General features: G+C 40.9%; 2 protein-coding genes across 2 annotated transcripts in view; one reads left to right on the top strand and one right to left on the bottom strand.

Moving 5' to 3' along the window:
* Window positions 1-11,261, bottom strand: part of LOC101466868 (solute carrier family 28 member 3) — a 45,300-nt gene extending 34,039 nt beyond the window's left edge. The window contains exon 1 of the mRNA XM_004547284.4: window positions 11,116-11,261. Within this exon, the coding sequence (XP_004547341.1) occupies window positions 11,116-11,199 (84 nt within the window). The 5' untranslated portion in view covers window positions 11,200-11,261. The remainder of the gene's footprint in view (window positions 1-11,115) is intronic.
* A 3,580-nt stretch (window positions 11,262-14,841) lies between these two features.
* The window catches only part of ntrk2a (neurotrophic tyrosine kinase, receptor, type 2a), a 107,073-nt gene continuing 105,670 nt past the window's right edge, over window positions 14,842-16,244 (top strand). Inside the window, exon 1 of the mRNA XM_076890523.1 lies at window positions 14,842-15,506. Coding sequence (XP_076746638.1) covers window positions 15,247-15,506 — 260 coding nt within the window. The 5' untranslated portion in view covers window positions 14,842-15,246. The remainder of the gene's footprint in view (window positions 15,507-16,244) is intronic.

Below are 16,244 nucleotides of genomic sequence, written 5' to 3'. Positions count from 1 at the left end.
CATCGTTCAACCTGTGTATTTAAGTTCCTCGGTTTCACCAGTTCTGTCGTGTCATTGATGTACGTCTGATGGTAATGTGTCTCTCCGCCAGTATGTTCAGTTAGTCAGTCAGCCAGCCATTCTTCCAGTCTTTCAGCCAGCCAGCTACTCCATCGTTCCTGCTTTATTCATTACCCTCCAATAAATCCTCTTCATTTCTGCACCGTGAGTCCAGCGTTTGGGTCATCTCTTCCACGCCTCCACACACACCGCTGACAATGACTGAACATGTTATTATTAACCATAGCAGGCCACTGTAAAGAGTCAATTAACTGGTCACTTAAACAGAGGTAAAAAAAAAAAAAAAAAAAGCCAAAAAACTCTAGTAATATCTATGGATAACAGGGAAATGGTAGACTTGTCACACTCAAAATGGAGATATGTAATGATAAACACTGGTCCCTGTCTTTTAGGTCCTTTCATTGAAATAGTCCATAATTCAGAAAGGTAGAGATATAACCGACAGGGGCATGTGATAGGAGGTGGTGCTGCACAAGAACAAGAGTAAAATAAAGAAAAATTATTGTGTTTAGCTTTGATAAATTCAAATTAAAATGTACCATTACACTCAGAGGATCAATATGAAATTCGATATATGCTAATTTTGCATGAAGTACATGACTGATAACTGTTCTGTCCTGAGCTTTTGTTTTTACAGCACCCACTTGACCACACCAACAGTTTCTCGCCACCAACAGGGGGTACTTGCAAAGAATAGGGAGGAATATCATCAAAACTGGGAAAGGTAAGCCCCGAAGGGGGTGATAACACCATAACTTTCACTTATGGTCAAATTCTCAAAATTTGACCCCAAACTTGAAAATTCTTCAAACATTTAGAGACAGAGTGGATAAACATAATGTCGCAAAGCACATAAGGATGGAGCATTTGAATCGATAAGATGGATTGGAATTAATGGAATTAACACGCAGTAAAATGTTGATCATGTTGATTATGTTTATTCCAGTGTGCAGAGCAAGGTTATTATTATTAACGAAAAGAAATGAAATAACGAAAACTAGAAGTGAAAAAACATTTTCGTTAACGGAAATATAATGAAAAAAAAAAAAAGGAAAACTAACTAAAACTGTAATGAGTGTTCACAAAACTAACTAAAATTAACTGAATTTATAGCAAAATGTGTTTAGTTTCATTGATGTGTGCGTGTCCTACAATAGTCTAGGGTGAAAATGAAGTTTAGTTTCCAGATTTTTGCTGTCTCATTATGCCAGCAGGGGGCAGTACGTTAGTCGAGTTGTCTGTGTTGCTGCTCCGTCCACGCGCAGAATCATGTCAGGAAAAGTCGGGAGAAAGCGCCAGAGTCCAATTTGGGATTACTTTGAATATGACTGTGTTTTGGATAAAGCAAGTGTCTTGTAGTGGAAAGAGACAAATTATGAGGGACATTTATAAAGGGAAAAAATCCCACAAACCTTAAAGTGCACTTGAAAAGCTCACACAAGAAGACTAACCTAGCTTACCTTGAAAAGGTAAGGGAGCGCACTCAACCCTGAGCCCCAGAAACAGAAGCTAACCCCAGGCAAGGCAGCGTGATGCATCCCGAGACAACAGGACAGGGACATCTACATAACTGTGTGAGTCAATTGCCTTCAAAAAGATTATCAATTCACTTGAACCAAAATTACGAACACCCGGTGCTGCAAGAGTTAATTGTCTCAATACCCAAGGATAAGCAGAAGAGCATGGCTGATATGATGAAACTGGGATTTTGTTACACTTAATTTTGGCAAACACAACTAAAACTATAACTGACACTAATCAAAACTAAACTGAAACTAAGGATTTTCAGAAAATAAAAACTAGACTAAACTAGCAAACAATTGGTAAAAACTAATTACAACTGATATAAAATCTGGAGTCAAAACTAAATAAAAATAAAAATATTGCAAAACGATTAAAACCCTGGTGCAGAGATTGGCTAATCTGACCAGGAAATGTTATAAAATGGATTGTCGGAACAGTCAGCGTTAAAGTCACCTTTGACAGTCCAGACTAAGATGTCTGGACATCGCCATGTTGGACATCTTCAGGGCGGAAAAGGGTTGGTGTGACCAAGGTGTGGTTTGGCTTGTTGTATGTAGAGCAGGGTGATATGGCCAAAAATATTTATCACGATATATATTTGAAAATTTGCGATAACGATATAACTGACGATATAATTGATGCGAGACAAAATACAACTCCACAACATTACTAGTGCAAAAAGACAACCTTCCATTTATTTTCACTTAAACAAAAAGCTGGTTTTTATGTACATTAAAGCTTTATAAAAATGTAACAGTGCAAATGCAAATTCCTTGCTGAAAGTTTAACCAAAAGGCATTTCCAGTAGAAATGGGCTGACATATCCTGAGCATAACCATGTATAATATCCACTGAAGTTAAAAAGAGGTGCATTGCAACATTAAACTGCAGTGTGCAGTAGCCTACGTATTTTTTGGACCATAAGGTGCACGGGATTATAAGGCACATTAAGCGAAACAAAGCAGTCAGATAAATCAAACTTTATTAAACTCATTTTTCTTGCTTCCTCCACTTCTGTACCTTAATTCATTAATGTTGAATTCTCTGGCAGCTGCTCTATTCCCATGTTGTTGCAGTATATTAATGACTAACCTTGTATTGTGGATGGATTATCTCAGTTGTTCTCCTGACTGAAGTTTGGTCCGTTTACAGCATCCTGCTATGCGATTGCATTTGTCTCTAACTATCAGGAACCTTAACGTTAACTTTTATAAGTGGAAAAGTGTTAGTGTTCGTCCTCCAGCTTCACTGTTTATGTTATGCTAACATAGCTGTGTCGCTAGCGATCACGTAGCACATCATTATATACCAGCTAGCCCAACTTCAGTAACCCTACAAACGTCACTGCTGTTTAGTTTTCTGTCTTCATTTATGTTGGAAGTGATAGCAGAGCTGTACGTTTGAATTTTTTCAGAAATCTCTCAGTCAGAACATGCAATATCATGCTTAGGTAACTAGTGAAACTAGCGAGCTAACTTCCGCTAGCTTCCTGCTAACTTCTAACTCCGTTAAATGTAATAAATTTTGTTTTCATGGATGCCTGGAAGTAGGGATGGGTACCGGTGTTCTGACATAAACGGTAGTAACCAGTTGCCTGTTATCGGACCCGGAGTTAGCAACATCCCCCAAAAACACGAAGAATAGTTGGGTTGCGGTCACGTGGTTCTGATGACGTGCGGAGGCAGCGCGATTTTTGAGTGGAGGGCGGAAGTAAACATGGAGGACACTGTGGAGAGTCAGGAGAGCAGCTATTGTGCAACTTTAGATCCCGTTTCTCGGGAGAGATATAAACAGATAGTTAAAAAATATATCGGACGTGATCCGTATTCTTTGAAAATGTCCGAATACACCACAGAAGTAAAGGATTTGCCTACTATCGAGGCTGTGGATATCACCAACTACTTGGTCCTCCAGACTTCTTACTACACTAGGCAGCAAATGAAAGCTTTCAAGAGTCTGGAGGCGTACAATTTTTTTGTCAGCGGGTGGGTCCACAACCTTGGAACAAAACGTCTCCGTGATGGATACAGTTTGGTGTTTGCAAGGGTGAGTGTTTGTTCTTATATTGCTTTATCTTAAACACGCTAACAGTTAGCGGTAGCGGCTTTAACGTCAACAAACATGCCACATCCTTAGGACTTCGTTAGAGTGACAGTTGTTTGTTTCAAGGTAAACCATTCTCAGCGGTCTAACGAGACACCTCTGAAGACTTGGGTAATTGCAAAGGAGGATGGAGAAGTGATTGCAGCTCATTGCAATTGTATGGCAGGGTTAGTAGCCTGTTCTCCACTGTCACTAGGCTCAAATCCGGGCTCTCAGCCGTCTGTTGCATATCCAAAATCGCCTCTGCACATCGATGCTGTTCTGCCTTAAGCTTCATTCTTTTCTCTCGTTTGAGAACTGATTCCGATCTGGGTTTTCGTTCGTAGCCGAGATTGACCGTCGGAGCCCAGTCCTCCGACTCTTCGTCATCCAAAGCACTTGGGCAGCCTATAGTCCCAATCAAGTCAATATTAGACTACTAACTTAAAAGCACTAAGTAAACGAGAATTTAACGACAACCTAATGCTAATAAGTTCGTTTGCAAACATAACATTACCTCTGACGAAGTGGTCGCTGCAGACACGGGCATTGGCAGACTCTGCTCCTCCCGACTGTAAACGTAAATTTAAAATCCATTTTTTCCTACGTTTTTCGGTTAGAATTTTCCATTTTTCTCCTCTTCGTTGGGCTATTTTTGGTACCCTAAAATACCGTTTATCAGTTTCTCTGGTCGACCTACTGGAGCATCCGTAAACACAACAGGACATAGGCATTTTGCGTACTGTCTGTCTGTGATTTTGCGCTTATCTTTTTCACTTCCGACCGCCAGTCAAATTTCGCGCTTTACATCGACGTCACGTCTACGTCAAATGAAACCTAGCTATAGAGTCCTGGCCCCTAGCCCTGTCAGTGTAGCAGAAATGATGACGGATGATGATGCAGCAGCAGCCGTTCTTCTCTGCGTGAGTAGCTTAATGTTGTTCGTGTGTAATTTACGTTGAGTAGGCTAACCACGTTATTACATTAATGCATGTAAGGTGAACTAGCAAACATCATCATAGCTACATGCGGCTCTCTTCTTGTTTGATGGCAGATACTCCCTTCACCCTGGCCAAAAAGGCTAAAATGACCAAAGAAAAAGTGGAAAACAGTTAAACATGAGAGGTTTTGGACAAAGTTTGTGTTTTTTCCATTGTTTAAGCACTGCTTCCAGCCAAGAGTGATACCATATATGCCCCATAGCTGCAGAAAAGGCTAACATTGTTATCTTTTTACAAAAAACAGCTGAACATGAGAGGTTTTTGGACCAATTTTGTGTTCTCCATTCTTTAAGCACCGGTTTGAGCACCGTTTGAGCACCGGCACCGTTTCAAAAGTACCGATTTGGCACCGGTATCGGATAAAACCTAAACGATACCCATCCCTACCTGGAAGTTAAACTTCATAGTTACACCTGATAAAGCAGCAATGCTGATCGTTTTATTAAAGATGAAAGAATTTAGACAGTTTTTTATGGAGATATGGAGTTTAGGACCCAGATTGCTCCCAGATTTAAGAGCATCTTAGTCCGACAAATACGACAATAACGACGGCCGCTTGCATGTTCTGCAAAAAATGTGCTTTGTCGTGTATCTGACGGACAAACACCAAACCAGTTCCACATCACTGAAGTTGCACCATTTTTTCAAACCAATTCTGGTTCATCTGTTTCACTCAACAATCGGCCATGTACGTATGAAAACAAAGGCACTGCGCATGCCCATTTTACTCATATTCTATCACGATATTTCATTTTCCTATTGTTGCCTAACATTATATACGGTATAATATGGCCCAGCCCTAGTTGTATGTATATTTCAAGATCATATGGCTCTGAATGAACCAGTTACCAGGGCATGGAAGGAGGACAGACTCATTAAATGAGGAGAAGGATTTTTCTGGGATTGGAGATCCTCTGGGTGAGTGGTTGACTAAAAGCATGCATAAAATAAAAGCTATTTTTTGTTATTGATTGGTAATAGATTGATAATTGGCCACATTTACAGCTGTATTGACTTGTTGTGGACGCAGTCTACTTCATGTTTAAGCACTCTAATTAACAGATTGAAAATAGTGACATTAAAGGAAGAATATGCAGCGCCACCCTGTCAGACACCAGTGACGGTGGGGCTCAGTGATGAATCAGGTGAGCTGGATTCATGGCTGAATCAAGACTAAGATTCCCCTGCTGTGGTCAGTAAGGGAAAAACGGGGGAAAATAAAATTTAAAAGAGGCATTTATAAACGTTTATGTGTCAAGTTTATAAACGGGATAAAAAGGGGGTGTTTTACTGTTATTTTAGCATCAGCATTATTGTTACATCAGAATCATATAACAAGCATTGCATTGATCATTTATTGAATCTTTTGACATTATACTAACATTTGTGTTCCAGTGATTGTTATAACCTCAGGTTAATCTTCTATTTACAGGTGTCAGGATAATCATATGATCTTTCATTGCAGGTGTAACCATGATCATTTTTATACATATTGCAGTTTGTTGCTCGTTATAGAGTTGTGCTCAAGGGTTAAAAGCTACAGTCAACGTGATGTTTGGCTGATCTATGGACTGGGGTGACTTCGAGCATAGAAGGCCGCACACACTTACATAACACTGATATCATGTTTTTCTTTGTGATCTTTTATTCAGTTATATTTTTTGCTAAGTTTTAAGTAGTGGCAGTTAATTAAACGACATTCATTTAATATTACATACCTGATTCAGAGCATTACACACAGATCAACTTAACAATCTGCACATATTCTCACTAATGCAGATAAATCCTCTCCCTTTCAATTACAACGTGTGGTGAGACAGGGGGATCCCCTCTCACCGCTTCTTTTTGATATAGCCCTGGAGCCCCTAGCCATTAACATAAGAAACCACCCAGGTATACAGGGAGTTAAATTTGGGAATGTGGAAAGTCTTGTTAACATGTATGCAGATGACTTACTGATCTGCCTTTCCAAACCAGAAATCTCACTCCCTAATCTTTTAAATTGTATTAAACACTTTGGGAAATTATCAGGATATATGATCAATTGGGATAAATCTGAATTTATGCCAATAACAGATAATCTATGCCCAAAGTTCCTCAGCTCACTCCCATTCAAATTAGTAACTACGTCTTTTACCTATCTTGGTCTTAAGATCTCTAAAAATCCCAAACTCCTTTATAAATTGAATTTCCTGGAAATGCTGGATAAGCTCAAAGAGGATATTAGAAAATGGAAACTGCTTCCTCTGTCTCTGATCGGTCGAATAAATGCAGTTAGAATGGTGTCTTTGCCACGATTTTTATATCTTTTTCAAAACCTTCCTATTCACTTGCCACTTAAATTTTTTAAGCAGCTTGATTCATTGATTCACTCATTCATTTGGGCAGGAAAACCCCCTCGGATATCCATGGCTCATCTTCAAAAAAACACTTCCTGCGGGGGGTTAGGTCTCCCTGTGTTTAGATATTATTATTGGGCAGCAAATTCAAGAGCTCTATTGCACTGGCAGTGGGGTTCGCCTATTGATTATTGCCATGACAAGCTTCCGATCTGGCTCCAGGTAGAGGCAGCAACAGTATCTGAAGCCTCATTACCGGTCTTATTGTTTTCTAACACGGGTTCTTTTAACAATTCGCTCAGTCGTAATTTTGTTGTTAAACACTCTTTAAAGATATTAAGTCAAATTAGGAAATCTCTCAAACTACCTGATTTTTCAGTAGGAATGCCAATAATACATAACTACTTGTTTAAACCAGGTAAAATGGATGGAATGGGGGGAAAAGGGATTGAAATACATTGAGGACTTATATACAGATGACAAATTTATGTCCTTCCTTCAACTTCAAGAAAAGTTTCAATTACCTCAATCACATTTTTTTCGTTATCTTCAAATAAGGAATTTTGTTCAACAAAACTTTTCAGACTTTCCACTGAAGCCACGAAGTTATACTTACTTTGATATAATTCGGAAAGCAGATTTTAAACGTTTGATATCTCAGTTTGTTAAGTGCTTTACAATCCCAGTTGATTCCGACCGAATTAAGAAAACATGGGCTGAAGACCTCGGGGTCCCTCTGTCTGAAGACCAATGGTCAAATTGTTTGTCCAATATTCAGAAAGGCTCAATAAATGCCAGATATAAACTAATCCAGTTTAAAGTCATTCATAGACTACACTTTTCTAAACTTAAACTTAACCGGATCTATAATTCTGTATCCCCCTTATGTGACAGATGTAAAGTCGGTGAAGGTTCCCTTGCACAATTATTTTGGCATTGCCCGGTTTTGAATGCTTTTTGGAGCCGGATTTTTATGTGGTTTTCAAACCAATTTAGGAAAAAAGTACCACGTGATGGTACATTGGCTATACTTGGATCATTTGCATCAGTCGAATCTTTTTCCTTTTCACAAAAACAGATAATTACAATGGGTATGCTGGCTGCAAAGAAACTTATTCTTTTACAGTGGCGGTCTTCTTCGGCCCCGTGTTTTAACAGGTGGCTTAATGAGATGGTGTCTGTGGCCAGGGTGGAGCAGATGAGATTTGATAGAGAGGGGAAACTGGCGAGTTTTTGTATGATTTGGCAACCATTTCTCGAATTCTTAAAAAAATAACTGATCATAATTCATGCCTCACACTCCGCGTGAATTATTTTATTTGTTTTTTTTTCTTCCTCTTCTTTTTCTTCTTTTTTCCTTTCTTTTTTTTCCCTTTCATGCTTATAAGTTCACAAATGTTAAAAACAGTAATTGTTCTTGGTTGATTTTGTATAAGCATGTTATGTTTAATTTAAATGCAAAAATAAAATTTAAGAAAAAAAACAAAAACTTAACAATCTGCAAAACCTTGTAGCTGCAATATTGTGTCTCCATAAGGGACAGTTGGCTCCAGGAGATAAGTGGAAGTCAGTGCCTGTCCTCGAGAAGGAGAGGATATTCCTTTGCTGTGTCAAAAGTAGTCAACAAGTTCATATTCAAGTGAAGTTCATATTATTACAGGTTTTGTTTCTTGGCAATTCTGCAGACGCAGCCTCTGGGCGGAGCCAGGAGTTGAACAGATCTAACATGACAATTAAATTGGTTTCATTCCCTGGCACAGGCTGACAGGACTGGAGCAACGACACTGGATAGGAGAAGGTCTCATACTTTCTAAGATATGAGGTCACTAAGCTTTTCTTTTAATTTTCTAGCTCCGTTGATTTGACACATGGGAATGTGTCAAAAAAGGGGGGGGGAGTTGAGTTTTAACATCAAACAAGGATTATATGAACATTTTTATGACTTCATTTGTGTTTTAATAACTTAGGTATGGTAAAGCTTAAGCTAATAGTGACCCAAGAGGTTTCCGGACTTTTTTAGAGATCCAGTGAGAAGCATAAATCATTATTTCCATGTTTAAGCATTAATCATTGAAATGAACTGAATAGCGTTTAGATGATAAAATGCCTGTGTTCATGAGAAGCTGAGTACCACACTGGAGAGGAAACCGTGGGACAGTAGGCGGAAGCAAACACATGATTTTTGGGGGGCAAATGTTAGGATTAAAAATGGCTAATTTGTTTTTGATGTCTTTTGTTAAAATGAGTGGTTTTAATAATTTTCAGACACACCTTGCAAATGTGCTTATAATGAGTCGGCACTCGGTCTTTTGGAGGTCATAAGCTTCGTTTGGCGTGATGGTCCGGACTGATATATTGCAGGTATTGACTTTGAGTGCAGAGGGCTAAATGCAAACACGCTTACACACACATAGGATATGATTAGAATAAGTCCCTGGGACATTCTGAATATTCTAAACCAATTCTGAATCGCCAGAAGATCAGTAGATAACAACATTAAATTATTAGAGCTAGGCAGAGAGGTGTTTTGGTTTTCTGTCTCTTACAGAGAAAGGAACAGACACCAGATGAGGTCACAGATATACGAGGATCCTTCACAACAGAGACAGACACAGTGACTGCCGAGACACCAACTGGGTCCAAGTGTCATGGCGTTTGGGCTCCGATTAGTCACCTCAAAAGGATGGATCCCATAAACACAGTAATAAGCATGAAGGGGTTGGCGGAAATCCAGGAACACCAGACCAACGAGGTTCGAGAGGCTCTTGGTCAAAAGGGGGACACGTTCCTGTTCCTTTTTCTGGAGGATACACAGGACACACAGGACCCGAGGATACACAGATCGTTCTTTGAAATCGGGGCAGAATAATCCCCTGATCTGTGCAACGACTGAAGGGTTGTCTAACCCCTGAGGTTGAAGAAAGAAGAGCAGAGGATAACCCAACTGGAAGACACTGGTAGCTGCAGCGATAAAATAAAGGCTAAAAGCTCCTTGGACAGAGGTTCTAGTCTGGGTACGTTTGAAGGGTATAAGGTAGCACCAAAATAAAGCTGTGGAAGAACTGGGGAGTGATGGAGGTGTCATCTGTACCGGCTACTGTTGTAATAATAGTTTTTCTTGCATCTGAACTGCGCAAACACAGAGGTCATCTCACATATGGTTCGCCCATCAGGGGGACAAAGGACCTCAGGAGTGAGAAGAAATGAACCCTGCCACACTGGATTACAGGGTGTAGGTGAGCTCTTTATTCTAAAGAGCTCATCAGGGGGAATGTTGGATTATAATATTATTTTATGCCATGTTATACCCCTAATTGAAGATTGTGAATTATTATGTAGTTTTAGTTTGCATTATTCTCCTGAATTAGAAGAAGGTGATAACTATTGCATTTGTTAAACTGATTTGCATTACATTAGACTGCTGATTTATTGTGAATGAATGACATTGTTTTATGATGCATTATACTGCTGAGTTATAAGAAATACTGTTCGCAGAAAGTCATTGCCTTATTTGTCTGAGTAGAAGAGAACAGAACATACTGGAGTTTTCTGCCCCAACTCAGCAGGAGCAGATAAACAGGGAGCCAAGGTCGTAGCTTAGGCGCTGTGTGAGAGAAAGAATGTGAATGTTTAGGCTTTTATGATAAGGTGGGGGCCACTAGAGGCTATAAGAGTTTAATCAATGCTCCACCATTTTGAGATCTGATGCTGTCTGCGTACGGTGTCCATCTCCCACGCGTGTGATCATTAAAATCATCGTTTGACTCAACCCGGCCGGACCAGTGTTGTTATTGTGGTTTTTCCTCTTGTATCCATCCCCAATATTTGAATCCGTAACAGTTTTTAGTTAACTGTAATCACCTTGCCAAGGGTGAATCTCCATGTGTTGGCTGCAGGTGTAAATATGCCGCTCTAGCTCAAAAAACATTTGAGTTGGTTTAATTGTCCTCAGAAGCCTCAAAGTTTATTGTCAACTTCAGTAAAAGTCAGAAGATGTTATTTTAATTATTAAATATAAAACAAACAAACAAACGTAGCTCAAACCATCTTGTAATCGAAATGATCGAAAAGGTTCCAGTTCTTTTAAGATTGTTTTATGCCTTACTTACCTCTGATTCAAAGGCCTCATTGTCATTTCCTTGTTTTCCATCCTTATTTTCTATTATATCCAGCTCCATTTCCTTGCTCTTCATTGACTGTATGTCAGGCACTCACTGGAAGACTTTAACCCCACCTGTCCCAACCTTTTCCCCTCCCTTCCTCCTTTCAACTGACTTCACTCCCCTCTCGAATAGTGTCCACTATTTGTTACTAATGCATGGCTACTAAATGGCTTCTTCTTTTTTTGGACTGCTGTCTGCTTGGATGATCAGATTATGTAGTTAAAAAGTCACAGATGGGATACTTCATTGTTCTTTTGCTGACAGGGATGGTTATTGGTGCATTACTTTCTAAAAGCTTCAGTCATTTCCTTTGGTCCTTTAGCAGCCTGAGAGGACACTCTGTATATGTGCAGACTTTCTAAAATGAAACAAAGCAGAAGTTCATCACTTATTAGATTAAACTCCCAGCTCACTGGAAACATTGTGTTGTACCTTCTGAAAATTGGCTTTTTAAGTATCCCGTCTGCCACTAGAGAGCACTGGTGTATAATCTGTCAGTAGAACCACAATTCAAATGACTTGTAGAGGTTCAAATAAGTTCACGAACCCCCGTGACATGCTGTACAAAACCACAGTAGTAAAGAAACATCAAAACAAAACATTTATATGTAGGAAAATCTATAACAGCGGAGCATAACTGGAGGCATGTTGAACCACTGACAAAAAAAAAGAAAAATAAAGAAAACTTTTAACTTGACTTTCTTAAAGTTAAAAGAAAATTAAGAACAATTTCCAAATTTTACTTCCTTTCATTAAAATTGCTCATCATGTCATGCATTTGTTCCTTTTAATCACAGCTCTGCAGTAATAATTCTGTTCAGAAAGTGACATTCAGACAATTTTTAGACTTGTGGGTTCCACTGAAGACTACTATCTCCTCATACTTTGATGTAGCCAGAAAGTACATTAGAAAGAGAAGAGAGGAGGGAAATAGTCCAGACCGACTGAGGTTTGTCTCTCCACGGGTTGTGTGTTGTGTGCCAAACCGCCTCACATTTACTGAAAGAAGAAACACATTCACCTCAGCGATGTTTTCATTACATACTCCCATCTACTCACTGGTCTGCTGTTCCAGTCATGACCCGGGTTCTGTTACTCTCAGCTTTGGGCTAAAGCAGCATATCAGCCCCTTTCTGGTCCCAAATAAATAAACCGTAACAAGTTCTGGTAAAAGTTTGGACTTGAAAATGACAAGACATTGTTCCTCATCTTGTGCAAACCTGAGGTAACAGCCGTAAGTACACATATTATGTTCTCAGTCAAAGAAAACCCAAGAACAGAATATGATGCAACAACAGGAAGCAGCACAGGTGGCTTTAATGGAGCGACATGATTGCAAAGCAGCGGCCAAAGCAATTATGACTCAACAACGAATGACTGTGACGATAAAATAGGCGATTGGGATTCAACAACATCTGATCTGAAAGGAACACAGGGGAGACTGTGATGATTGTATACTCGACTGTCATCACCTCGAAGTGGATATTTCTGGGAGCAATCTAATCCTGTATCTAAATGGACCCATCAAGAGATTAATTGAATATTATTTGTAGCCCCAGTTTGATGGTTATTTGCAAATACTTGTAAAGATACAAAATAGTTGTGAGCATAATGAATGAAAACCGATGCAATTCACCAGTCTCCACACAGCCAGAGGCAAAGATCTTTACATCATGATGCCATGCTGTTATGGGGGGAGCTGGATGACATCATGAGAATGCGCACATACATCAGCCTCAAACAGAGTTCATCGTTTATTAATAAACAGATTTATATATTTAAATGCCATCTCTGATTTTTATTTCTAGAGCTGATTCATTTATGACTCACCCACTAACATTTTGCAAATGGATGTGTTTTTCTTTTCTTTTTTGTGAGGCAGAACTCATCCAAAAGAAAGTACTTTAAAGGAATGTCCCATCTAATTTCAATAATTAAAGTCTGACTCTAGATAAGCTGCTCATTTTATTCAAAGAAGCTCGTTTTTGGCAAAGGGTTATCAAGATATGACATGGATTAAACCCTATACTAACTGCCAGAGGGGTATGGCTGCCAAATGAAACGTCCAGAGAGACACCTTTAACATATTTGAATGTCAATTTATGCGTGTACAGTTTAAATACATTGAAAGTGGTGATTTAAACCATGAAACATGCTGATTCACAAGAAGCCAAATGTATTGTGTGCTGTGGTAGGCGCACAGTGCTGTATGGAAAACCCATTCTGAGGATGACAGACGGTTCGCCTGGTGTTATTAATATATCACAGACCTGTAACACAGGTTGCATCCTGTAAAGGAGCAGAGAGGAATCTGAATATTCTGTTTTTGTCAGACACAATTTTTTTTAATTGGTACACCCACGTTGCTCTGTGCAGAGTGCATACACCCCAGTTTGTGAGGCAGACACCCACCAGATTGGTCTGCACACAAACAGGGCTCCATAATTACGCTCCTCTATTCAGCAGCACTGCCTGTGCGTCAGCACAAACGTCATATTAGAGCTGCACATGGGGGACGGAACATTGGAGAGGAGAGGAGAGGAGAGGAGAGGAGAGGAGAGGAGAGGAGAGGAGAGGAGAGGAGAGGAGAGGAGAGGAGAGGAGAGGACCTCGCAGATGTGGCGTGCTGGGGCTTCTGCTGCTTGCAGGCAGATGTTCTGTCATCCTCTGTCTCTCACTTATAAGGTGAACGACTGTGGAGGAGTAGCTCTGTTCTCCAGTTGTAGAGAGCAGGGAGAGACCAACTCTTATGTTAGCAATTCATCCAGCTGAAGGAGATCTGGCCTATAGCAACAGGGTGACTGGCATACAGCCGTATAACTTGCACTCTAAGATGACATGTTATTGATTCAGGTCTGGTTTGGCTGACAGCCTCTGATCATTATGAAATATGGCCTAATGATTTAATATGGTGACGCCAGGTGAAGTACATGCCAGCTAAAGACCTGATGATCAGTGATTGCTCACTCTTTCTCTGTACATATTACATCCAGCCTGCATCTTTAAGCATCTCTCAGCTCAGTTAGAAATAAAGCTCCAGGATATTTAAACACAGTCGGCTACTCTAACATGTCGAATGAGGATTAAATAGGAAGCGACTGCGAAAAACAGCTTTGTTTTTCATTGATTAGCTGTGTACCGTTCCAGAAGTATTACAGCCAGATGATAATCATAAAAACGATGGCAACAGTGTTGATGAGAATGATTACGACAATTAGAGCCTCTAAATTGATAGCCCCTTGTATCTCATTTAGTCAACGATCTGAAGCCAGGTAGCGGATAAATTAAGTAAGCTGTTCAGAGCACAGGTCTTTCCACGCCTCTGTCTTTCTCTTTATGTCAGATAAGGACGCTCACATCTTGCTACAAGGAAACTTAACTAAACCAAATGAGGATAAATTATTAACCAGACAACACGCGTGGAGAGCGAGCACAGGCTTTGGTGATGTGCCCCTTGAGCAAGAAACAGTTGTGCTCTTCCCCTGACCCTTCCCCCGGACCTTCCTGAGAGCAGGGTACGAGAACCGGTTCTCTAAGAGGGCATCGGTGATGTTTATTCACGGCGTGCATTGATGCTCCTTCATCCTCTTCATCCCGGCGAAGGTGAGGTGCGGTGCTCACCTTCTGACTGTCATTTTGTACACCTACATCACCACCACCACTAACAACAACCGAAAATTACCCTCCACACACGACAACTCTGTCGGGAGGAGGTTCCGGTGCTTGTCAGCTGAGAGAGAGAGAGGGGGAGAGCGAGAGCGATCCTCCTTGGCACACATTGCCAGTGTGGCAGTGAGATTTTGACTAACTGGCTGACTGACTGGGGGATTCTGGAGGAATCACACGGGGAAGGGACTACACGCTCTCCGGTTTTCTCTTTTTCCCACCCCTTTCTCTCCTTCTAGTCTGTCATCGCCGGAGAGGTCGATGGTTTTGTAGCCTGCATCCATCTCAGCGGCGGATTTTGTTTTATTTCTCCTCTCCTCTATTGGCCGAACCGGGGCTGATCCCAGCCAACCTGGGCCGGGCCGTGGAGCTATTCAGCGAGCCTTATAGCTGAAGTTGGCGGCACCCGAGATGAGCGCCTTGAGACCCGGGAGCGGGGCTCTCTCCTCGCCGGGGAGACGGTTTGGGTCGTGGCGGTGCTGCTGCTGGTGGTGGTGGGTGTTGGTAGTCGGGGTGGCGGTAGGTTCGGGTGATCCGTGGATGTCCGCCGAGGCATGCCCCTCTTCTTGTTCCTGCAGCAGCACCAGGATTTCTTGCGTGGACCCGGAGCGGGGTATCAATGCCTTCCCCGTCCTGCAAACCGAGGCAGAGATGGAGAACATCACCGACATGTGAGTTTCCCTCATAAGCACCGGTTCACGGAGAGATGTGAAGCTAATGCATCAGGGGCAAATCAGCATATTTTTCCCGACTTTATCCTTTTCCAGCGGCCCACATTTCCCAGAACTTCCCAAATAAAGAAACGGCATCCTTCACCCCTATTCAGCCAATTGTATGGGGAGCTGACAGATACACAGTCAGCAAAGAAAGCGGCCCAAATGTTGTTTATTTCTGATGTGATGAATGAATTTTAAAGCGAATTCGTAAATCCATATCACTTCAGGTAGGATTTTAAGTAACCGACAGCCTACACTTCTTTCCTCGTTGGCAAGGGTTTGCCTCAGAAAGGCATCAAGTGCAACCCACATTGCATAACAGACTCTTTGGCATCAAGGGGCACATCAGTCTTTCGGCACCAGCGAGGAAACAAGCTCGTTTAGAAATGAAATGCAACTGAAGCTGATGGGCTTTATTCTAACAAATAGACAGCTCAGTCTGCGCGCGTACGTGCTCGTGTTTGTGTGGAGACGCCAGACACTACAGTCCAAATATTAGCACAGACAATTCCCAAGATGGCTTATATGAGTGTAGGCTATCTAAATGAACCACACAGGCGGAGAGAATCGATGCTGAAGAAAGAAAAAAAAGAAAAGTGACGTTTTTCTTGTCAGACTCAACATTTTGCTGGCAGTCTCTTTAAGGTTGGTCGGGCGCAAGATGCCATAAATCTCAGTGTGTGTTTAGATGTA

This window comes from Maylandia zebra, linkage group LG12, assembly GCF_041146795.1.
Source record: "Maylandia zebra isolate NMK-2024a linkage group LG12, Mzebra_GT3a, whole genome shotgun sequence".
Lineage (NCBI taxonomy): Eukaryota > Metazoa > Chordata > Actinopteri > Cichliformes > Cichlidae > Maylandia > Maylandia zebra.
This window is presented reverse-complemented; position numbering and strand designations above follow the sequence as displayed.